Consider the following 25,559-nt stretch of genomic DNA (forward strand, 5'->3'; position numbering starts at 1 on the left):
ATGGGATTTCTTTTATCTATAGGGTGCTGAGCTCTCTAGGAGATTCAGCTGTTCCTCTGAATTGCCCTAAACGAAAGCAGAGCCCTTTTGGAAATCCATCTGTTTACTCAAGCCCTGGATGAGTGTTCTCTTCTGGCTTCAGCTGTACCAGCTGAAAAAGTTGCTGTTCCCTGTGTACGACAGCCACTTGTCTGTCCTTCCTGCTGCAGGCTATTCTCCACCATGGACATGCCAGCTAAGATGGTTGTCTGATTGCTCCCTAGTCTCCTTCAGTCCAAAGAAGTTCATTTGAGTTAAGCCCTTTAAATAATAGCTGCTTGCCAATCTAGCTTATTTTGCTGGAATGATTGAAGTAGAAATGGTGCAAGGCAATTTGTCTGGCTTTTCTGAACAGACAGCAAACCCCAGCAAGGGTGGGATGGGGTACATGGCTGGAAGCAACTTGGGGGACAGTAATCTTTTCCATAGGATCAGCTGGTCCTGGAAGAGAACATCTGCTGGTGACTCTAGGTGCTTAAAATGGGAGCTGTTGAGTGCAAATGTACTTAAATCTGGATTTGATTAATGTTTTGTTTTGCTCTTTGTCCTCAAAGCTGATGACTACTACTGAAAACCAAAACAAAAACAGAGGGCATTTCACTCCCTTCTCCCTGTTCCAGCTTGGTAGAATAGCTCTTTGTCTTCAAAGCTGTTTGTAACCCTAAAATCAATAGGAGCTTGCTCCCTCTAAGAGATGTGTACCATTAGCTTCCACTGAAGTAGTTGAGTGTAGAAGGCATCAGTCCTTTATGCTGGTTTGTTTCACAAATATTTGCCAAGGATCTGATGAATAATTAAATAGATTTTTTCCAAAGAGTTTGAAGGAACACAGACAAATTTTTCTCTGGGAATGCGAATGCCACTCAGAAAAATATTAACTAGATATGTTGAAAGAAATTATTAATACTAAGAAATGGGCAAATGTGTGGGTTTGTACTACTCAGTGAATTCCTGTGGAAATAGTTTTCTATTCTGCTTAAGCTTTCAGGCATCAGAACTGCAAGCACTTATGCATGCATTTAAGATTATGCACACATATGGTCCTGTTGGGATCAATGAGGCTTCTTGTGTCAGTAAAGTTGAGGGTATTGATAAGTGTTTGCAGAATCGGGTCTGTAGTTCACACTTACTAACCTAAAATTCTTAGCTCAGCAGCGTTTCTCATTATATAAACATAACTTACATCTGTATTTATTTAGCTCTAACTTTTTATGTAGGCTATAAGCCATTTTCAGCCATAATTCATGTTATAGAATATTTTTTTTCATCCTGCCAACAACCTAATTTAATAAGCCACTGTCATAATTTTTGCTGAATTTTTGTAAGGAATGTATGAGCTCTGGTTTATTAATTAGCAGAAGGCAGAACATTACAAAAGGGAACTTCTCTCTGTTCAACTTTGTAGTCTTTGAATTAAGTGTAGCCTTTCAAAAAAGCACTTCTATGTTTTAATTCCATTCCTACTAAAGTAGATGCCAAATTATTTATTTATTTTTTTTCCCCTCTCTCCCCATTGCACTCTTCTCAGTACTTGCTTTCGGTCAAGGCACTAGTTACTTTCTCATCCATTTACGTTCTTATTCCCACACATGGTGTGATGGCATCTCATGTTACCACGATTATTCCCACTCTTAGTACCTGAGGGATTCTGTTTGGAAAAAGAAGCAAAAAAAGAGATAATGCTATGCTTACATATCTGCACAAACCCTAGTTACTGTGCTAATATTTAAAGTCAACATCTGCAAAACATCTCCATGTGTGCATTTTGTGGGAAAGGTGATTTTTCTCATCTACTTTCTCAGGCACCTTTCAAGCAACCTCATAAAGCAGCCACTAGTAAATTCTTACTTTTGAATAATAACCTCCACGCTGCAGAATTTAACTCTTCTCAGAGGCTTGGTGGGGCCTTTCTTTTAACCTAAATCCTTCAATCCAACTTTCCAGGAATTCTGTGCCTGTTTGAATCTGAAGGCGGGGGAGGGGGAAGAATGAAAAAGAAATTCAGTAGCTCTTTTAAATGTTGATATCAGATGTCTAAACCACTTAATTGAATGAAAACAAAGATAGGAAAAGTCTCAACTGGGTTTAATACTATCAAACATTTTGGGCAATCACCACAAACCTTAAACCCATTGGAACAGGTAACAGTTTCCTCCACTGAAATGAATTTTTACTTTCAGTTTGAGTCCCAAAGTTTGTTATTTTTCTTCAGTATTGGGATTTTTTTATCTTGGATAATATCTTCAAGTGTCAGTAGCAGAGACAGTTTGTTTGCCTTTCCTCTTTCCAGCTTTTCTGCCTCCCTCAGGGGAAGGACAGATTGACCTGAACAGTATCTGTCAATGGTGAAATGGGAAGCTAACACAGTAATGGCTAGTTTGTCTCTGGTTTATTGCTCTGGTGAGCAACTTCTGATCATAGGTTTTTAAATGCTGGGTTCTAACTATAATATGCCCTTGACCAAATGTATTCTTGTGTACTTTTCTAGATGTTTAATGTTTTAACACAAATATCTGATTGCAATAGGGATGAATGCCTGACTGTGTGAGGACTGGGGAAAGGGGCAAGAGGATGTAGCAAGAGAGTGTGCTGGTTGCCTAGTTTAGTTAGACAATATCCAGCTTATTTTTTCCTTACAAAGTTGTATTGGGACATTCTTCTCTTAAACACAGAGTTGCAGTTTATGTGACACTTAAAAGAGACTTAGGGTGCCAAAAAACTGGAAAGAAAGCTTTACCTCTGGAGCCACTCAGGAGCCTGGTGTCTCCACATTTGGGTTTTACCATCTCATTAGCAGGTAGCCTGGATTATTTCTGGGGCATCCAACACATCTCTATTTATATCTTTCTTGTCAGACAGTAAAATAAAAGTTCCTTTTTGTAGCTCATTTCTCTGAATATAACTAGGAACCTAGATTAGGGTTTTGTTTCTACACACTGTCCTCTTTGAAACCAGTGGGTTTCTTAAGAAGCTCATATTTCAAACAAATATCTCTATCTTTCAAAAGTAATAGCTGGCAAAGGCCAATTATTTCATACATCTTTCTGTGGTATAAATAGGGAAAGCCACAGTAATCTGTGGTTTTCAATAATTATCACTTTTTCATTCACAAATAGTTGGATTCTCACTTGTTTTATATTTATGGTAAACCAGAAAGCCAATGTGGTTGACCTTTTTAAATTGTACGTATATAGTAAGATGTATGGCAAAGAGCCAATAGGCCCCAACTAGTAAAATACATTTCAGCTTGTAGTTCTTCCCAGGGTGTCAATTTTAAAGGCAAAATCTTTCGAATGTAATTTAAGTGACTAGCTTGTGGAAGGGGAGAATTCTGACAGGGTTTGCAACTACTCTTTTCAGTTTTACCAGCATGAAGTCCACCACTGCAGATGTCTGCAAAGTTTCCAGTTAAAAGTCTCATATAGCTGCAAAGTAAAAATTCTTTTCTCCCCCAAATCTTTGAATGGTTTACAACAGTGTAAAGCCAATTGCAGCATCAGTTTCTCTATTATTTTTCCTTACTGGCAGAATGCAATGCCCTCGAAAAATGATAGTCTCTGAGACCCTGTCAGTTTGCATGCTCTAACACTTTATTATCTAATGATCTAATATGCAACAAGGCAAAGAGGGGGTGCTTATCACCCTGACAGGATGCCTAAGAGAAGTGACTAAATTACTTTATGTACCATTAGCGCTAGCTGCCACGGTGAACTCACTGTGAGCATTTATGCAAATATTCCTGAATACATTCAAGTGGCCTTGTCAGGAAGACGACTGACAAGCAGCTTAAATGCTTGGGTTTTTAAAGGGACAGTTTTATTTCTTTTTCTTTTCCTTCCTTCTCCTCCTCCTCCATAGGAGAGCACAGAAGAATTAGGTGATGGTGAGGTTTGCTGGTGATTTGGTTCTGAGCTATCTCAACAGCAGCAAAAGATGCAAGATAGAAATAGGGACAAATCGTAAGACATGGTATCAGAATTTACAGATGGAAGTAGAGACAGCCATGATTTCTAAAGCAGTGTCCTGCCATTATTTTAATACAAAATACACATAAATCTATGTGTGTGTGTGTATCTAAAATAGGTCATTATAGATCAAAACCATTATTAGTGGCTGCCTTATACTAGAAATGATAGTGCATGGCTACATTATTTAATCGTGTTATTGTGGTACCGAGAATCAAGCTTTTACAATGTTGTTTTAGTTCATGATGGTAATGAGTGATTCAGACCGTTTACTGTCTGCAGGTGCAAAGCCTCCTAAAGTAAGTGAAGAGTGGTAGTTGCTGTGCCTCAGCTGTGTACATAAGATAGAATCTTTCATCTGCTGTGGGGCGTTTAAAGAGCTTTTCTTGCCAATCCTTCCCATCCTGGCCAGTCTTGAGAGCCCACAGTCACCACAGTAGGCACATTCACAGATTTTCCACTAAATCTTCAGATTTGAAAGCAAAAATGGTTGCTAGGCTGTGTTTAATGTTGCTATTTTCTGTTTAAGTTAATAAAAAAGGAGTTTTACCCCACCTTATAAACTAATTTGAGAAGCTAATCATTAAACTAAAGCTTTGAGACTGGCTGCCTTTAAGTATCATTGTTATCTAGTCTGACTGTAACAGAATTATTGAGAACAGTCATTTTGTATCTTGGATATAGCTGCTTTACTGGACACAGCAGTTGCTGATTCCTGAAAGATGCTCAGAAATCTGACTCGGTGACCTGGTTCTTGCACTGTTAGGTGGCTTTACCACAACGTTATCCACTATGTTTTCAGCAGTATGGAGAGTTGTGAGGGGGATGCCTCTATCAGCTCCATTTAAGCCATTTCAGTCCTGAATCCCTTGGTGTTGCATGTGTCCATGCTAGTTGATGAAATTTTTAATACAATACTGATGGAAGCAGAAAACATTAGCAAATTTAGAAATGTTAAATCTTCAAAACTTGATACGTTTTACCTTTAGATGCATAGGTTCAGATTCTTAATCAAAGTTAGATATTAGTGCATTCACAAACTGACCAAGTTTAAACAAAGAAACTAATGTTTGGCTTGTTTCATCTATGGGTTTAAGCACCTGTTATATCTTAGCGCTTCACTTAAAAATGCTTTTGTGATTATGTGAAAAATATAAACAGACAAGCTTTCTCTGCACCATATCATTTCATATAGAGAAATGTGGTGTGCTTGATTTATTATTTAGAAGGGAAATATTGAAAAAAAAAAATATTAGGATTCTACCAGTCTACTTGAGGGGATCTTGTGTGTTATTCTGAGTTATGTCTACTTTCTAATTTATTTTCTATGAGGGAAGAATACCTAGGGTTGTTGGACATTTCTATGCATACACAGGGGAAAAAATGTGACTTTGAGAACATTGCACAACATGGATAGTAATAACAGTAAGTGAGCCTTGATATACTGAAGGATTGCAAAATTTCAAGCTGGAAATAATTTTCTTTATTTTTGCCAAGTTGTCTTTTTCATATCGGTTCCTTCATAAATGCAGTGACTCATAAATTCAGGCAATTTTTTACATAATAGCTTGTTATGTGTTCTTGGAGCTTGACCTCACTGAGTGTATAATATTAACCTTTTCGCTGCCCTGTGGTCTTCCTGTATGTTTCTAATATAAGTGAACACACCGGGGCTGGATTAGCCCAAGATGTTTACTGAGATGGAGTTCAAGCATTTGTCCCTCTGAAGACACAAAACAGGGCCAGAAAGTTAAGATGCTTCACTTGAGAGGATTTGTAGATAAAGACTCCAATATGTTCTCAACAAGATTTTAATTCTGGGGACCACTGAAGCTGCCAAAACTGTGGAAGGTTCCCTGCAGGTTGCAAATGTTAAGCCAGTATGTAGTATCTTCCTAAAAAGTGTATGGCATGTCAGGGAGGGGTTAAGGGTTTGAGTAATTCATTACCCAGGAATTGCTAGGTGAGGTTCTCTGGTGGGCAATAGGCATGATGTCAGGCTGTGTGGTTGAAAAAGTCCCTTCAGGAGTAAAATACTGGGACCCATCAGGTTACTGAAACACAGCAGAGCTCAGAGTTATACAGCTCCAATTCAGGTAACCAGAACTGTGTTAACTAAATTGTACCTCACTCAATTATGCTGATGTCTCTTTTTTTAATCTTCACCAGAGCACAGCAGCAGTCTGCAGGCCCAGACCCTGCTTCCTATTTGGATGTTACTGAGAATTTCACAAGAGCTGGGTGGGTGGGTAGGTGGAGCTGCCCTTGTTAGCAGAAAGCAGAAAATCTTCTGTTTCCATTTGTCTAGGTCATAAATCAACCATTAAGGAGAGGTATTCAAAAGCTGAGAATATCTGGCTGCAGCAATTTTTATTTTTCAGAATTTATTTTTAGCCTGAGACTAAATGAAAACAGGATTTAAATTATTTTCTTGGAGGTGGATTTTTAATGGTTGATTTGGCAAGGAGATTCCAGAATTTCAGTTCTGCCGTTTGACCGTAGGTAATTCATGGAGTTAGAGGTTTGAGTTCGTGACTTTCTTTTCATGATTTAAATGTTAGTACATTATATGTACTAACACTGCTGCTGCTATGTTGCAGGAATGTTAAGAGATACCGTTTGAAATACTCTAGTCTTTAATTAAAAGGATAGCTGTTACATAATGTCCATGGAAATACTTCCTGAAAAGTCAAGTTTGAGTACTCCACTTACCACAGGTAGAAAGGATTCCCACTTCACAGTCACTTAATCAGTGATGTAGTGTCAGGTCCAATTGAAAAAGGAAAAAATGCTACAATGGAAGCAGGAGATGCCTTGGTTTTAAAAAGATAAAGTGGGACACTTTGTACCCATGAGCAGCTGCTCTTTAAGTTTTTCAAACAAATAACAAATAAAACAGCCCTTCCCCCAGAATATCTAAATGATGTCAAGCTGTGATATGTTGTTACTCTCTATTGTTAAAAGGATGTCATGAATTCATGGAAAAAATACTGTCTGGATGAAGATAGAGCACATTTTGTGAATTTCTCAGAGGAGCTTTCAGAACTATGCTCGGAAAACTACAAAAAGAAGAAAGCATGAGGAAAACTGTCATTAAAATTTGATACAGATTTGAGTGAAAAAACCCACCCTGTTTTGTTATGGCAGACAGATAAAGAAGAAAAGTTCTAATGGAAATTCTCCAGCCACCATGAGAGTTGACTCTTTTGGAGAGTTAGACCAATCACTTTCCGAATGGTTGAGGTTTCCCTCCATACCTCAGAGGAACTGGAGTAGTTATGCGAGTAGAAAAATCTTTGCTATTCTGTTTGGCAGAAACTTAACAGCTACCAGTACAGGAGAACATTCAGTAGCACTCAAATAGGCAATGAATATTCATAGATAATGAGCGTTCATTACATTTCAATTTGCTTTGCTGGCCACCATGTCACTAAGACAATGGCATCATAGGGGAGAAGAATGACATTAGGATTACAGAAATATTTGAGAGATACTGCACAGTATGGCAGTGAAGTTTTGCCAGACATTTTTTCAACCTTCCAAAATGCACACACCAGCAGATGATAAAACATTTTATTATCTTAATGTGACTAATATTATTTCTGAACAAACTCCTCTAATTTAGTTTTTTTTTTTATTATAGGATACCTTTATTATCATTATGTTGAGAAAAGATGTATTTTCACTTCAGTCCCCTGCTGATTTGGGCAGAGCACAAAGGAAAATGTTTTTGCGAATTGTAGGTTGTAAATGGAAGCTAAAAGCTAGTGATTTTTTTTGAGAACTTATCTGGATGTTGTACAAAGTCATGATTAGCAAGGAATGGTGTTCACAGCAATTTGCAGGTATCTGGATACCTCCAAATGTTTCATGTTAGGCATCTCAGTATTTAAATACCCCAAAGCAATTGGTGATTGTGATAGGTCTGTGTTCTTGTGGAACTTATGTCTAAAGCTGTGCATCAGCTGAGTGCTAACAATCTCAGGATTAAATGCTTAGATGGCAATTTTACACCAAATTGGAATTTAAAGTATTCTGGTTAGAAAAATTCACAGATAATGAACTTGTGATTCTTTTCATATCAGGCTACACATCCTCTCACTGAACTGAGAGAAGACCAGTGTAAGCATTTAAGTCTCTCTCTTGCTATCCATTGTGCCAAGGGTTTCCCCAACAAAATAAGTATTTGACAAAGATTCTCCATGTCTGAGGAAATAAGTTAAAAGCATAAACCTGGAAACTGATGCAGAAAATGGAGCTACCAGAGTGGGATGTTTGGAGTGGTTATTCTAATCTGTGTTGTCATCTGAAAATTATTAATGTTAGTGGTAAAGAATAAAAATAAACTACTAATAATTAATACTGGAATGGGAGCAAGCTTTGTGTTTGGCTCAAATCCAGAATACTAGATTTTCAGGAGTGCATGGCATTGCAAAAAGTGTACTTTCATTAGGACTGTACTTCAGCTTCATAAAGTGTTTTTTAAAATCTCAACCCAAACTGTTTGCTGAGCATAACCAGAAAGCTTTGTGTGTCACAATTAGTGCTTTCTGCTTCCCACCTTCATTCCAGGAATTTATAGTTCTCTTAGTGACAAACCAAATCTTTAGTGTGAAAGTGACTGTAATATAAGCACTGCTGGTTTATGACCTCATTGAGCAAAATGAATAGGGTTAGGAAGTTTGTTAAAAAGATCAAGGATTTATGAAAAACTTGTCTGAAATTTAGCAGTTCAGATTTCTTTCTCAAGAGTAATTCAGATATTCAGATATGCAAATTAAGGTACACTGTGAGGTGCTTAACAAGATACTGTCCCTCATGAAGTGGATATTTAGGAGTTTTTGAACTTCTGATACATTTTTGTGAGTCAAAGCATAGGTACCCAAAGCAATCTTTTCAGCAATTCTTGGACCTAAAGCCAAACCATTGAAGCTACCAAGGTGCCTAAAGCTGCAGGCACAGGTATTTAGTGGGATCCTTAAAACTCCAGCTACAGAATTTCAATGCCTGTCTGCAGGTACTTTGAAAATTCCATTAGATGCATACTGGAACCACTGGATAGCTGGACTCTTCCAAAACTCTGGTCCCAAGTGTTGCAGGAGCCTGTGTGCTTTTTACTGTACTACTGCTAAAGTGTCTGCTAGCAACGGGAGTATAAGGAAATTCAAAATTAATTATGTTTGGTTAATACCATATCATTATGGTTTTGTAGCAACTCTCTCAGAGGTTCTGTATCTATCCCGTGAAAAAGCAAAGTGTGTTTCCCGCAGAGGTCCCTTTTGGATTGTGAAATGCCAGCAGACGTGCTAGATCTCCCCTGCTGTTGGAGGCTGAACAGACAGCTCGCGTTGCTGTTCACTGAAAACCTGGCTTGCATATGGAATTCATAGGTTTGGTGTTACCTTATCCATACTGAGCGGGAAGGCCAGCACTTGGAGGTAAATTGCAGCCCTGACCGCAATGCTGCTCGTCTTTCCAGCTGCAGCTTTAGTTTGTGGGTTGGGGTTTGAGGTCACAGTGCTTTGCCGCAGTACATTCAGGTGAGAGCATTGCCCAACTTCCTGAGCTTTTTGAGGAGCTGAAGAGGGGGAAGCAGTATTTCTGACCAGTTTGGCTCTTTGAGGCACTGAAGGGTAAAGCAACTCTGATTAGGGGCCCTTTGGGGAAAATTATCCCTTTCCTGGGATTGTGTTGCCTCCTTATTCAGCCCTGAGCCTGAGCAGAGGTGCCTGCTGGAAAACCCAGAGTCAGGTGCCTGTTCAGTATCAGCTGCCAAATAGTTTTCATGGGGTTGCTTCTGGCACTTTCTACCTATGGTATCATTTTGCTGAGTTCCCTTGGTACTTTTGGGAGCCAGTGTGGAACTCCCAGGCCTCCAGGCTTCCAGAGGTGTCTGCCCATCACTGCTCATTGTATAGCAGAAAGAGGATCCTAATTTAGGCAGACTGACTCAGTCAGAGCTGGAGTCTGACTTCTTAAGTGCTGCAATGCCTTAGGTAGGTGGTCTGAATATGGCCCTAAATAAATAAATAAAAACATAGCATGACTTTATCAGACACATTGAAAGAACAACTTCTCTAAGCTTTTGTAGGCTTGAGTCCAAAGTATTCACTCCTCAGATTTTCAGCGTGCTGGTTTTATGTGGTGTCATTGCTGGACAGATACTATGAACTATAAATATATTTTTATGCTTGTGTTTTTTCAAGTAAAGCCTAAATGGCTGGGAGGGGGTGCTTGACCCTGCATTCAGAGCAGCACAAAGAACAGAGGAAGAAACAGTCTGAAAGACACTGCACAGGAGAGACAAGGGGGTCTCAGTCTTTGCAACGCAATCAGGGCTGTGGCTTGAAATGCAATTCAAGTTACGTCGCCTCCATTGCTGTCCCACTGCCATCACAAACATGGGCTGAGTGTTATGTTGCATTCCTGAATCAAACCTCTACAGCAGCAATAATGATAATGATAATAATAATAATAGCAGCAGCAGCATTGTTTTTTTAATTTTTCTTATCCACCCTCCTCATCTGAGGTAGTCATAAGTTTGTAGTGTACTTCTGTCCAGGACAGCAATTTAGGTAAAGCTTTTGATCACTGGGATGCTTTTCTTACCAAAGAGCCAGATTCCCTACCCTTTCCCTTGGCCCAGGTCCTGGAAACCTGAGGCCATCCATTGGACCTTGGTGTCTCTGTTGGCAGCTCTGTGTAACCTGTCATGGAGACAGCCTGAGCACAGTTTTTGCACATGATGAATATGGATCTTTGCTGCATCTGGCAGGCTGCAACAATGAATGCAGAAGACTGTCATTAATAGGCAATAAGAGCAGAAAGCAACATTAATGGGAATAAGCCTTTCTTTTACTAGGACTGATTATTACTTTTTTGTTCTTGGCCTGTGACTAGATCTTGCTGCAAATAACAGCTACTAACACTGTGCACGCATGTGTTTTGTTGTTGTCTGGTTTTGATGTGAAATATTTAACTATGGTATCTTCAAAGTGCGATTGTGTCATACATTCTGGTACACTAATAGATTTCAAAGATGAAGAGCCTTGCTGCTCTATGTTTAGTCATGCCTTCATCTATAAATTTATGGCAGTATTATGGTTTAATGAATTGAACAAGTCCCAGAACAACAACAAAAAAGCTTTTTTGTTTGAATTTAGATATTGCATACTTTGTTCTTCAAATGAATAATAAAACCAATATGTTCCTATAGTGGCAAATGTCAGGCTAACTTCATCTCACATTACTAATCAAGTACTCCAGGATATGTGTGTGCCCATATACATGTGTGTGTGTGTGTGGTAAACAGCACTTTTAGTCATGGTGCTAGACACAGGCTGAACATTCGTATTCCAATAGCAATAGGCAAACCTCCGAGAACAGATGGAGCAGAGTTCAGCACAAAGGTTTAATCCTATCAGGATGATTCCTGTATGGCCATCTGGATAATCCGGCGCACAAATTCAGTGCCTGTTAAAAATACAACGGAGGCCAAGATTAGCGTCACAGATTTTCCACTAGACTTGTTCGTATTTGACTTTATGATTCTCAGACTCCAGAAAATTGCATTAGAGAGCAGTTTGTGATTTGTGAAAGAAATCAGATGAGGAATAAGAACTCTTAGGGTACTTGAATTTCCCTTGAAGAAACTGGATTACAGTCACTCCCTGTCCCTGCCACAACTGCTTTGTGTTTCCACACTGGTTGTTCTGCTTCTGAAAGATGGTTACTAGGAGCTCTCTGTTGTGGGCAGACTTTCTGAATTCTGCTGAACAGAGAGACTGCAGCTAAAAATTAATTTTCGTTAGGGCTCTTGCTTTTATAAGGATGAAATAAATTGTTTGCTGTAGAATCCATATCAGGTGAACTTCTGATTGTTGCGCTATATAATATATATACATATATATAGTGGAGGTTTTAACTGATTCCGGAGAAATAGAGTTCTGGTTTTTTTCTTTGTGATAGTGAAAGATTACATAAAACTGTAAGTGATACTGATGTTTAGTTTGGGGGAGTGAGAATTTAGATTGAGTTTGAAGTAGGTGCATAGATATTGTACTATTTAGATACAGTATTTATATATATATCATTGACCAAACCTGGCCAGTTTGGCTATAAAATACCAGTGTACATCTGAACAAGAGGACTGACTGCTCTCGTGCTCCAGGTGTTCAGCTTTTCACACCTTGCAGGGATGGGATGCTGTGCTTTAGAGCTTTTATCCAATCTTATGCTCTGATTCTAGAGAGAATTGCTGTGAGAGATTTACAGTTTTAAGGCACTGATGGAAAAGATAGAAAATGAGACCAGGGTGACAGTGAAACAAAGCATGAATTTAGAAAGAGGACCCACTGCCCTTCTGATAGGTTGGGATTCAGCAAAACAGTAAACCACAGTGTTAACATTAAGCAAATGACTTGTTCCATCTATGAAATGCTTTACTGATTCAGAATCTCAGTTAGCAGCACTGAAGGACCAGTCAGTTAAACTAAGTAGCTTTTGGGGTATGCAAGCTAGGCAGAGATGTTTGTTTTGACAGATTTTTAGGGTTGATTTATATTACACATTTTGGCCTTCCATTTGCAAGGTTGTCTTCATCCTCACACAGAAGTTGCATCAGTGTGAGTATTTTTAAACTTTAGTGGACTTTAACAGATGCAGTCTCCTTTCTGGACATGCTTATTGTTTTTAAAATAGTCATATTAGCTTAGCTGGACTCTGTAACTTCATCAGCGGAAGTTAAATCAGTAGGAGGCCATTGAAATTGAAATGTGGGAGGCATATAAGATTTTTTTGTTTTACTAAAAAAACTTAAAACCCACATTCAGATAAACCAGTTCTATCCCATGTGTATAATCACACCCTAGTCCCCTGCATGCCACTGCCTTTGGCTTCCCATCTTTCAGGAACACTTTTCCTATGCCTTTGCAAGTGACCCCATGCGGTGGAGGGAGGAGTGAAGAGATTGAGGTGCAATAATCTAGGGGCCCAAAGTAAAGCAGTTATCTTTCTCGGGGTCAAAATTTGCCTGTGTATCACCGAGGGAGGAGGGCATGCTGCAACAGTCACTGATATGGTGCTTGGGTCCAAGCAAACTTGTCCCCAGTTGTGGAGCTGGAAGCACTGCCAATATGGGGAGTTGGAAGCACTGCCACCTTATTGTGATATTCTTCGATGTGCTGTTTCTCCTCCTGACCCAATATGCATATATCCTATGTGCAACCAAGCTGCTTTGAGATAACAGAGGTTGCATCAGTGCTGGAGCAAAGTTTTAGTGCTGAGCATCGGTTTAGGCAGAGTGCTATGTTTGGCCGAGGCACCCACAACAGTTTCTTTAGGGCTGACTCAAAATGAAAATCTTCCAACTTGGGGCAGAAATAATGAATGTAAAAATTATAGCTTAAAACCTGCTATAAATTTCCTTGAAATAAAATACCAGAACATATGTAGAAAAAATCACACTAAAATTGTTAGACTTCTTGAAAAAATAATAAAAATATATACAAAGTATGTATATATTTTTTCAATAATAATAATATATATATTATATATATATTCTTGTTTTGGCTGACCTAATATAGTGAAATAAACCAATTTTTAAGTGTTTTTGCAACATTGCATTTTTCCTAAGTAATTTATTATTTGCCAAATGAACATGACAGAGATTTCTTTTGGAGGTCAGCTTTTACTGCTTGCAGTGAGATGCTGAGGGCTCTTACTGGTTTATTAATTTTTGGAAAGCAGAAGGTGCCTCCTAAAGGAAAAAAGCAAACAAGCCAAAAACCCCTACAACTTCTTCTGTGATATGAAAGGGTTTAAAGGAATGAGTGAAAATGCATTTCTTGCAGTCATACACAGGTAATTGAATTATTGGTTTTATGGAAATTTTAAGTAAAATACACAGCAGATTATTATTATTTTTTGGTAACACATTTCTCATTATCCTGGATTGCCTTCTTTTTCCATGCAATCATTTTTCAGACAGTGATCAACAACTGAGAGCTTTGGAAATCATTAAGGGAAGAGAAATACAGAGGACTCCATGAAACATAAGTTTGCTAGCTGAGACATCAGCAAGGCTAAAACAGAAACACTGGATTAAGTATTAATTCTAAGTGTAATATTATCCCAAATAATTTGCATTTTCAATTTCCATGAATGGGAACTGAGCATCTAAAATGTTAGGCAGAAAACCACAGCCAATACCTTTAATTTCACTACTTGAACACAGAAACAAAGACAACCTTCCCTCCCTTCCCCCAGCCTGGAGGGATTGCATGGTGTGTATATTTTTGGTTCAATGATTTCACCCAGTGCAGATGTCATGAAGAACCCAGGAGGAGGTTGCCGTTTTTGGAGGGGTGTTGTAATATTTAAAGCTCACAAATGGTAAGTCCCAAATATCAAGATGCTGTAAAGGAGAGAGCTGGGAAGGGGGAGCGAGGCATCACATCCTCATGCCTGTGTTGCATAAAACTGCATGAGTTATCTCCTCGAGAGGGAAACCTCTGTTACCCTGTTTCCTGCACAGCAGCTGCTTATTGTCAGGAGAGAATAGGAGAGAGTGCAGGCTGTGATATGAAAAAGGAAAGCAGGAAGATCATCACTTTACTAAGATAAACAGCAAACGCATTGTTTAGCTTAAGAGTGAAGATTTAATGCTCCAGTACAATGTGTAAAAAGTCTGCCACATTCCCTTCCCTGAAGTGTCTATGACTAACTCTTTGAGCTGGTCTTGTGGACTTTTCCCATCCAGGCTGGTTTCAGAAACTTCAGTTGCTTTCAGTTGCTTGTGCTGAATAAGGCTCCAGCAATGCTTCCAAACACTAGACTGAGAATGGTGTCATTGCATGGGTTCACCCTTTCAGCATGCTCGAAGTAGGTGAGCCGATGATAACAACTGCTGCTTCTTGGGAATGAGAATATTATTTTAGGGAAAAAAAACCCACAAACCTTGGATATTTGGTTTATTCACTCAAACTGGCAAATTTGGGAAAAATTAAAATTTTTCAGTTCTGAAAAAAATCCACTCTCCTCCATAACAAAAATCAATCTTTTAAGGTGCTTAATATGGAACAAATAATGAATGAAATAACCCTTCCTCCCTGTATAACACCTCTAAATCTGTAACTCAAGAAGGGAAGAAACAATATTTTTCTCACCCTTTAAGGAGAAGCATACTTTGCCAAACTTAAAATGATGATCAAAAACGCCTTGAGCATACGAGTAAGTGCTGCACACCTTTGGCTCCAGAGTTCTGTGGGAGAGGAATTTAGGCTCAGGCAATTCCTGGGCACTGTCTTCTTCAGAGTCATAAACTCTGTGATTTCAATAGCTATGAGGTACCTGAGAGAAGACCTACACCAGATGATATAAAAATGCTGTAGAAATCCTAGAGTTAGCATTGAGTTGCTGCTACATTTGACTCTCTACACTGAGCAGATATAGCAGCCCAGTTCCTGAAACTGGCATATCAACATTAGTATGTCGGTTTTGCGCTGCCGGTTCTTGTGTCAGGTTGAAAGCTCAGCACTGCACAGGGTGGTCTACATGTAACCAAAGTGTATTTTTGGAATGGGAATCCCCAATTCCATATACACCAAATAGCTCTTGGCAGCTTTGTGCACCGCCCTGCCCAAATATCTTTAAAAATCTAGTTCCTTCTGCAACTTCTTCAGCTGGGTTTTTAAGCACTTACTTAAGTGGTTTGTTGAATCACATCTTCAATAAGTCATGGTTTTGAGTGCTTAACACTGATTTGTCTTGATATTCTGGAAATTGGTAGGTTGGTGAAAGCATTTAACAGGTTGCAAGATCAGCCCCATAAGCTGTGGGTTAATCTGTGGCTCATTTATATATTTAGCCTGGAATTAGGTTTTGCCCAAGAAAAAAAAGGAAAATGAAATTAAATTCTAGATATTTTCAGTACCTCCTCTAAGATGAGACATAAATCCCCTGCTCCTCTGAGCTTCCAGTTTTAACTGCCTTTATGCGACAATCCATGCTTGTCACAATACTCTTAAAGAGAAGAAAAATAAAAGCATGTACCCCATAATTTAAACTCCTGTTGTGATGCAGCAACTGTTGTCTGAGCCTCATCTATGGAATAATGGAGGATGAAACCACACTTCATGATAAAAACTGCAGGCTAGGTCATTCTTACAGTAACCAGCACAAACTGGATATTAATCATAGAGCAAATACATTTCAGAAGCTAAATAAGAGCAGTCCCAGAGCCCTGCTGATAGCTGTGCATCCCACTAATTCACCTCAGTGAACATTTACCTCTAAGCTCAATTAACCCTTATGCCAAGGCCACCCATAAACTTTCTTGTAAATATGTTTTTTTCCTCTGGCCTCTGTTTTCTGTCAGTGGAATAGATCATTTTTGTTGGAGGATAAAATGCTATCTCTGTTTATAAATGCAGGTCCCTAATTAAGAATATGAGATGTCTAGTGTGTGTTTGTGAGGGACTTGAATCAGTAGCTCATTGATTCTGTAAATTCGTATGTTTGATGCTCCCGAGGGCATCTGCTGTTTCTGATGTCTTCAGGTGCTATTTGAGGCAAATAGAAATGCTCAGGAGGCAGATGGATGATGATGTTGGGGAGAGGGATTTCCTAGTGCAATTGCCTGTACACAGAGTTAGGTGTTAAACATGTACAAGTAGCTATGAGGAGATATTTGCTGTTGTTTTATTATTATTATTGTTATTAGTATTATTAGTACTGCTGTTATTCTCCCTTCCAAGCATTGTTCAGAGGCATATTGGAAATGTGGTAATTATGCCCTGACTGGTTGTGTAGTACTAGTGTCCTGAGCTAAAGTTCAACGCCCTGAAATGAAATTTAAACCAATTAATCTGTTAGATTTTTATCGCTTGTCCATGTTTTCTCAGCAATTCCCTCAGCACGTGGCCTTTGATCAACTCTAAAAGCTAAAATGTGTGCCTGCTGCTAGCAAGATGGGGCTGACATTAACATGGCACTCATAAAACAATCAGAGCACTGAAGCCCTCAAACAGACAGGGCATAGTAATATTTAATAAAAGCGCACACATAATCTTCAGAATTAGCATTTTGTGCCTTGCAGTACCTTTGGGAGAAGAGCTTTTATTTGTGGAGTGATCATTATTATAACAAAGAAGAGCTACCTAATAATTTCCACTTTAACTCTGCAATATGCCACGAGCATTTCTGAACCATTATGCTAAACTGTGGCGGGGTAATCATTTTATTGTCACAGTTTGAAGGAAGAAAAATCCCCTATATATCAGTAGCTAGGGGAGCACGGGAACACAGCAACACACTGGCACTCACAGCACACAACCCAAAACTTTACCTTTTTGCTACCCATGTGCTGAAGTTTGTACCTACCATCCTTTGTATTGAGGGCAATTAGATTTTAACGTGTATCCTGAGGAAAGATGAAGATTTCAAAGAACATTGTTTCCCTTGAAAGTCATTAATGGTTTTGCTCATAAATCCTTAAAATTTATTGATAGAGACTGTAGCTTTGAAGGCAAAATTCCCATTGGCTTTGATAAATTTGGGGTTGCAGTGCTTCTCTCTAACATCTATATCTGTTAACTCAAACCACAGGAACAGAGCAATGAAACATGTCAGATGCTAACACTGATTTGCCTTGATATTATGCAAAGAAGGAGAACAGCTCATTACAACTCATAACCATTAGGCCATTTCAGCAGGTGGAGGATGTAGCCACATCACCTTCAGCAAGGAGCTGCAAGGTCCATGCCTGCAGTTCTAGGGGTAATATTTAGTTTTCCCTCAGTCCAATGACTGCTCTCAAAACATGCAGCAAATATAATACCCTTGTGCCAAAGAGTCTTAAAATCTTAGCTGATCATTAGGCTATCAAACCATTTTGGTTCTGGTTGTAGTTGGCTGCCAGCAGTTCATTAACAAAAAATATTTGTACACATAAGAGGGTGTAATTATTATTTTTTCTTATCGTAATTCTTCTGTGGACTTAAAGTCTGTTCATGTTATCAATCATGTACACTTCATTGCCTTTATTGCAACTGGTCTAGAGTCCTTCACTGCATTTTTTTATCAGTGAAGATTCATACTTCAGCTAAAATCTCTTTTTCTACAGAAAAACTTACATTTTATGTAACCTTTTTTTCTATTTGTTTTGAAAACACCATTTTAGAAATGATGCTCTGGTGTTACAGAAGAGCATGTGCAATGAAAATATTTCCAAACAAAATATTTTGTTTTTCTTGGAAATATTAATGTTATAGTTAATTCCAGATAAAGATTCTGGAACTTTGCATTCTGCAGAAAAATACGGTGTATTTTTGTTTCTCTTGTGACCAAAACAAAATGTAGAAAAATCAAGGTCTTCAGTGAAAAGGTTATTCTGCCTAGCTCTGTTTTTCTAGGGTTGCACAGAAGTAAACACCTTCCAGACAGCACTTTGAAACTTGCCAAATGATTAACGGAAGAAGTATGAAGAGCAGAGGGCCTGAGCTGGCCAGACATTTGTACCAGGGGCATAAATAGAGCTGAGGTCATTGCCTTGCTCTCCTCCAAGTGTTACCTGTGGTGATGTTGGCAAATGGGACCCAATTCTTCCATGCTTCTTCCTTGTGCTCCAACGAAAGGGCCTGGGAAGGGCAAAGTTTTAGTAAGACCAAAGTCCCAAATGACACTGGCAGTTGCAAATATGTCATTATATAAACATGTTTTGTGCCTTCAAAAACAGGTAGCAGTCTGGATGCCTCCCTCAGCACGTCTCTTTGGGCTTCTTTGGGATGCAGCCTTAAGTGTAGCCTCCCTTGTGGGGCAGCACTTCCATGCAGCCCTTCTGGTCTTTACAGACACTTGCATTTTAAGATATGAGAAGTTATGTGAGGAAAGTTGGGAGGTTGCACTGGTCTTTGCGGCTGTTTACAAGGAAAAATAATGCCCTGAAGTCTTTTGGGAATGCACAGCACTTATGCTGCTTCTCAGTTAGTGCCTGGAAAGAATACCAACCTGCACTGCTTATTAAGCTACCAAGTTCTGGCTTTTTGGCCTCAGGTAAGTCAGGAGTTTTGGTGAGGCATTGATTCAGCACAATAGCTACATATTTAACTAACAAAATTAATGTATAACATTACACATGTGGGTGGTTACATCAGTTTTGTGGAAAAGAGTGTCCCAGTGAACAGCCACAGTTCAGCAGAAGGACCTGAGTTTCTGCTCAAAGTCCCCCTGGCTGCCATGGGACTTGGCATTATTTGATACTAAGCACACACATGTATAAAACATGTGAAGCAGCACAGACAGTGCAACACCTTGTGCCTCTGAGTGCAATGTAGGTAACTGCAAAGAACATCATAATAGGAGATAATAGCTTACTCTTTACTGGAGACCTGTAACTGCAGAACAGTGTCTTCCATTCATTGTTGAAGTTAATTGAATTTATAATTTTGAATCATAGAGTCATAGAATCACTTAGGTTGGAAGAGAACTTTAAGATCAAGTCCAACCATTAACCCAGCACTGCCAAACCCACCACTAAACCATGTCCCTGAGTGCCACATCTACATGTCTTTTAAATATCCCCAGGGATGGTGACTCAACCGCTTCCCTGGGCAGCCTGTTCCAATGCTTGACAACCCTTTCGGTGAAACCTGCATATGTTTTCTGTTAATGGCTTACAGTCTCAAACAGTTTTTATTCACTGGTATTTAGAAAAAAAAAAAAAAAGTTGCTTGTAGTCTTTGAGAAAAGTAGCTCATTCTCTGACACATGGGAAAATGATTATCTTCAGGTTTTATTGGGGGGGACGGGGGGTGTCTACAATCAACTGGAAATATTGGAAAGGATGTAATTTGGAAGTGATTTTAATTTTTATTTATGAAAAAGCTCGATTCTGTGAAATGGCTGGATGGCATTTTGAAAAGCTGCTTTCACTGTAAATCCCTTGCCATGGGCTCGCCTGAAAGGAAGGCATTTGGTTTTGGACTTTGCAATGGTTTTTATGCACAGTTTTATACAAGTAACTTGAATCCAAACTAAACATATTGAAGTTACTTCTGTGTGTGCGCTACATTTTCATGATGGTAATGTTAGGATGTTTCTTTTGTTAGCTCATGTAAAAGTTACTGGCTGTGCTCTGCCAAGTTTGGAGTAGGGTAATGATTTTTTTTTCTGCCTGTATGTGTTTGTGTTTTTCACTGGGGCTGGCATCCCCATCAGCTTAAGTAGTGGAAAAGTTTGTGCCTGACACTTACAACCTTTTGTAGGTAGGGACAGGGTGTGTTTGCTCCTCATGCATGCCTTCCATCATTGGTAGTGAGAGTCTGTAGCAGTGCCCACAGAAACACTCACTGCTAAGGGTGACTCAACAGCTCCCTTTCCAGGTCTTTCCAGCTTCCCAGCTCCACACCCACCCTGCCCAAAGGCTGGGAGGAAGGAGCTTCTCACCAGCCTCACTACTCTTCCAGTTGGCTCCAACCCACCATAAGGTCACATACACTCACAGGGTCTCTTTAGCACTTTATATCTGGAGCATTTTAAAGTAGGCTTCTGTGAGTGAATTAATTTACTGTTAAAAGTAAATTAATTTACAATTAGAAGAATATAGGGCAGGGATATCATTAACTAATTCACAGGTGCAAGGGTGTTGTCCTGGATGATGTTAATGTAGGTGGCTTTCACACCCCTCTCCTCCTGGTAGATCCTTATTTATACCTCATACTGTATTAGCATGGAGAACTTGGTGGCATTTGGGATGGAGTTGCTTCTTTACATTGATCTGTATGACCACCCTAAAACTCTACAGCTGAGGGTTATGGAGGGGTTTTTGTCTTGGTCAGTTTATCTTTACAGTAATGTTATTCCCATTGCTTCACTACAGTTAAATTCTGATGTACTCCAGTACTGCAGAGGAGGACAATCAGTATGTGGATGTTTATATTGCCCTATCCCACCAATATATGAAGTCAAGAGTGCTTCTGCTTAGATAGTCTTATACCAGAAGATCTTACACCAAGATTTGAGCTTACTACTTGGAGCAGGTCTTGAGTTTTCAACATCCTCTTGGGAAGCGTTTAGTACATGTAGTATCAAGAAAGTGACTAGTAAAAGTGGGTACAGACTCTGTGATCATGGCACCTGCTTCTTAGTTGTCTGGTTGATGCAACATAATTTGAATGCCTCAATGGCAAGGTTGTGGGATTTGGTTTGGGGTTGTTTTTTTGTAGTAGCCAAAGCATTAAGCAGAGCAGGGTGGTTTAATACTAAAACAACCTGGATCTGATTGCAGAACACTTAAAGAATTCCTGAGGGTTACACACATATTTATTTAGTCAATATTTTCCATAATATTTATGGGATTTGAATGATGAATTTAGGTTATGATGGATAATAAAGCAAGCTCACTGAAAACTGTTTTAACTCAGGAATTGCACTTTTCACGCAGAATAAAAATAGGGATTTGTCCTGATTTCCAGTTGGTTTCTGCCCATCATGCTGTGATTTCATTTTTTTTTTTTTTGTAAATGTAGGCTTTAAAAAAGTTAATTTTTTCAATGCAGATAACAAAAACAAACAGAAATTAATTGAGAGAAAATGCTTCCAAAGATACAGTTTGAGGTCATGCATGTGTACTAGAAAGAACGTGATTGCTGAAATCTTTGTGTTAGTAAGGGGGGAAAATGAAAGCTCCTTTTATTTTATTTTTTCTTGAGTCTTCTGTCATTAAAATCTGGTTCTAACAGCAGAATACTTCTCTTTTTCATGTGTGTTGAAAAGCAGCTACACCATGTATCAAAGCCATCAGTCCAAGTGAAGGATGGACTACAGGAGGTGCCACTGTCATCATCATAGGAGACAATTTCTTTGATGGGTTACAGGTCATATTCGGCACCATGCTGGTTTGGAGTGAGGTAGGTGTTGTCTGAACGGTAATGTCTAATAGCTTTGTCTAGCTTACAGCTAGCCTGTCCTTTTTTTATGCCACATGCTAAATCAGCAGCAAATGTTGAGATGTGAATCCTTTCCTCATTCAGTTTTATGAAAATAATTAGTCAAATTTACCTGTGGCAGAAATCCATTATAAGCCAGGGATTTGCATCTCTGCTCGCTGCCCCTGAATTTAGCTCAGTGTCTTTTATTCCAAGAAAAGGGAAGGATAAATGCCTGTGTGAATAATTCTGCATTTAGCACAATAGCTAAGGGCCCACAGGAAACAAACGTTTAGGTGATCCTGCTTTCCAGGGAAACTGGCTGCTTGTAGCTGCACCTCAATGAGGTGGAGATTGCAGAAATTCAGTGCTTATGAATAGCATATCCTTAAAGTGCAGGTGCTTCGTGTAGGCATCATTTTCATAATAGTAAGCGAATACACAGTGTTGTATCCACAGTGGAAAGTACAGATTCATTATACCTACTGGGGTTCTCTGTAGTTTCACAGTATCCCCTTTTTTGTTTCTTATCCATTTTTTGCTGTACCCTTTCCTCCCAGTTTCTTAAATCCTCTCTTCTCCGGACACATAAATAAATGTGGAGTTTGATATTCCCCAAAAGCCTGTAGAAAGCAGTGCCTGAACAGCCACTTCCAGTGTGCAGGGCTATAGAAGTCAGGGCAGAGTTCCCACTGGCTTCGCTGGCACAGGAAGGCAGCTCCAAGGAAAGGTTCATGTTTTACATTTATGGCTTTCCAAAAGTATTTTTGAGGTTTTATAAGAAATTGTTATTTTCATTATTTCAATACTCACACTAACAGACAAAATAGTATCTCTGAAGTAGCTGTACAATGCTTACCTTATGTAAGGATCATCTGATGCTTTACATTATATACTGTAAATATTAATTCAACAGTCTAGATTAATTCATATCCAGCACATTCACCCTACTGATTCCATTGCACATATGGCAGCATTTTTTCCATATGAAGAGTATTCTCTAATGTCCTTCGTGGGCTCTTTCTGCCCCCTCCTTCTCTTTCTCCCTCTCCCTTTCTCATCCTTCCACTTGAGGACAAGTGTGGATGAAAGGGCATTCCAGAAAAGGAGATGTATTAAACAAGCCCTATTCTGAAGCCCTTATGTGATCATGAAAGTGCCCCCTGGGTCCAGTGTAAGCATTTTGTGTGTTATGATTAAAGCCATTATGGCTACAGACATTTAACAGGGAAAAGTGAAGAGGCTGGGAGGAAAATGCTCTGATTTTGGTACTGCAGACTTGGATCTTTCATTATAATTTTTATTCTATTTATCAGTGGAAGCCATTAATTGGCAATTTCTAATCTCAGGAGAGTGAATGGTGGTCAAAATTTTGCTGGTGGTTGCAAGGCCTTGTCATAAAATGAATAACGTTAGAGGGGGTCCAAACCCAAGCCCGTCTGTTGTGAATGCTATAACATTCACAGTTGCAAGTTGACTTTGAGTGAGAGCTGTTTCACTGTCTTTCACTTATAGAATTGCTTCTCAGTTTCATAACCTATGAGAGTAATAGAAAATCCTATGGGGGAAAAAAAATCTTTCTAAAAGAAGCAGACAAACGTGCAGAAATGCATGAGCTGTCTGAGTGATCCCTAAATAATAGTGATCTATAAATAATTCAGATTGCACATACTAGCCACCTATGAAGTACAAAATAAGTTCTTTCATTTACCTTCCCACTTCTAAAAATGGTTAGTGCATTTTCAGTCCCCAGGAAGAATATTTCTGTTTTACTTTAGTAGAGTGCAGACTTGAACTCTGATCTGAATTTCAGTACCATTTCAAACCTGAAGAAGCTTCATCTTGAGTAGCCAGTCAGGCCCAGTTTTGAGTAAACCTGGCCAAGTTATTTTGTCATTGAATTCAAGAAGAATTTTCAAGTTCATCCTGTTGTTTCATGGATCCAAATGAAACATGATTTTAACTAAGCTGCAGGAAAGCTAAAGAAAAAGAGCGAATCTTGCTGTGTTTTCACATGGATTTTTCTAGCTTCACTTTCAGTTATAATTGCAGGTGGTTTGGGGGATGAAATCTAATATTTAAATTAAGCATCATTTTACCACAGGCTTTGCATGGGACCTTGGGCAAATCACATAATCTGCTTAAAGTTCAATTCCCTTTCTCTGACATAGTAATAAGATTAGTCACCTGCTTTGGAAAGGTGCTGTGAAGATAATTATCATAAAGTTTTTATATTACTCAGACTTTGTTGTAGTGAAATCCATGTAAGTACCCAAGATGCAGGGATACTTAAAATATAAATATAAATCCTACCGTGGTTCAGAAGCAAAGTTTAAAGCCAAAAAGAAATATTAATTTTAAGGGTGAATTTGTTGCTGTCAAGCAGCGTATGTTATAAATAATTTGAAATGTAAATAATATATTTTTAATTTATTTTACATGTATTCAAGTTTTGTAATTGAAATATTTATATGCTTGAAATGGAGTTGACTGTGTTAAAAAAGGAGGTTTAAAATGGTTTCTGAAGCACATATTTATTATTCAAACATATATTTTAGCTGTAAACACTCTAACATAATTGCAACCTTTCTCAGCCAGGGAGAACTAAATAAAAACTTAATTTGTCACATTAATTTTGTGAAGAAATGCAGATACCCTAAGCCAGTAAGTTCAATTAATCCTTAACTCCCATATTACTTTATAAAAATGACTTTGAGAGCCCTCGATATTTTTAGAGTACAGGAAAATGGGCCATCTAATGCCTTTTTTTCAAGGGACTTTCATAACTGACCAACAAATGTCATTGGTATATCATGTGCACATGCTGAATCTGGACAGGCCACTCCCAGCAAATAGTCTGTTTGCCAGATAGACTCTGCCTGTCTGTTTGTCCAGTCCACGGACACAGAGAGTTGTTACTTGAAGGTTTTTACCCAGTGTTCTGTGTCTGTGCGTTGTTGCTAATGTTCCAAATTGGAGATGAAGATAAAAATCCCCTGTTGTCTCACTTATTGGGGGGCTGAAACTCCAAGAGTCAAGTTTCAGGGCAAATACATGATTGTGAAGACAAAATTAGTTTCTTATAAATATTCCACAATATTTGCTTAAAATGAACTATTTCTTCAAACATTTTCCTGCCAAGAACATTCCTCCAGCTGTACAGAGTCAGCTGGAAACAACTTCTTTTTCTTTTATACTAAGAAAAGATGAAGCACTGAAACATCATTTTTTTTTACCTTTGTACAGCACAAAACCAGAAGGTGATTTTTTTGGTTGGTGGGGTTTTGTTGGTTTTGGGGTTTATTTTATTTATTTTATGCTGCTGAATCAAATGCTGTAACACAGTATTTTATTTTGCTTTTTATGTTTATTATTGATTTTGGAAGTCTCTGTTTTTGCGTTCTTATTTTGGAGGTCTGACTCATTTTTAAAAAATGAGTGGCACCCTCTTTTTGAAACCCAAGGCTTATTAAGCAGCATCTGGATCCCCAGAATTGAGGCATGTGAAGTCATTGGTCATGTTTTAAAATACAGGTACTGTATGGGTCCTGTTCTCACTGAAAACTGTCATTGCCTTCACTTGGTGGGTTTCTTCATTTCTTCATTCTTGTCCTAATGGTCCTCTTCACAC

General features: G+C 38.7%; 1 protein-coding gene across 4 annotated transcripts in view; it reads left to right on the top strand.

Moving 5' to 3' along the window:
- The window catches only part of EBF1 (EBF transcription factor 1), a 274,295-nt gene that overhangs the window by 181,507 nt on the left and 67,229 nt on the right, over positions 1 to 25,559 (top strand). For 2 of the 4 annotated variants that reach the window (XM_013128585.3, XM_031047356.2), the window contains exon 9: positions 21,777 to 21,910. In XM_013128585.3, the coding sequence (XP_012984039.1) occupies positions 21,777 to 21,910 (134 nt within the window). The remainder of the gene's footprint in view (positions 1 to 21,776; positions 21,911 to 25,559) is intronic. The other 2 variants (XM_005147314.4, XM_005147315.3) reach the window with 1 other exon arrangement.

This window comes from Melopsittacus undulatus, chromosome 10 (assembly GCF_012275295.1).
Source record: "Melopsittacus undulatus isolate bMelUnd1 chromosome 10, bMelUnd1.mat.Z, whole genome shotgun sequence".
NCBI lineage: Eukaryota > Metazoa > Chordata > Aves > Psittaciformes > Psittaculidae > Melopsittacus > Melopsittacus undulatus.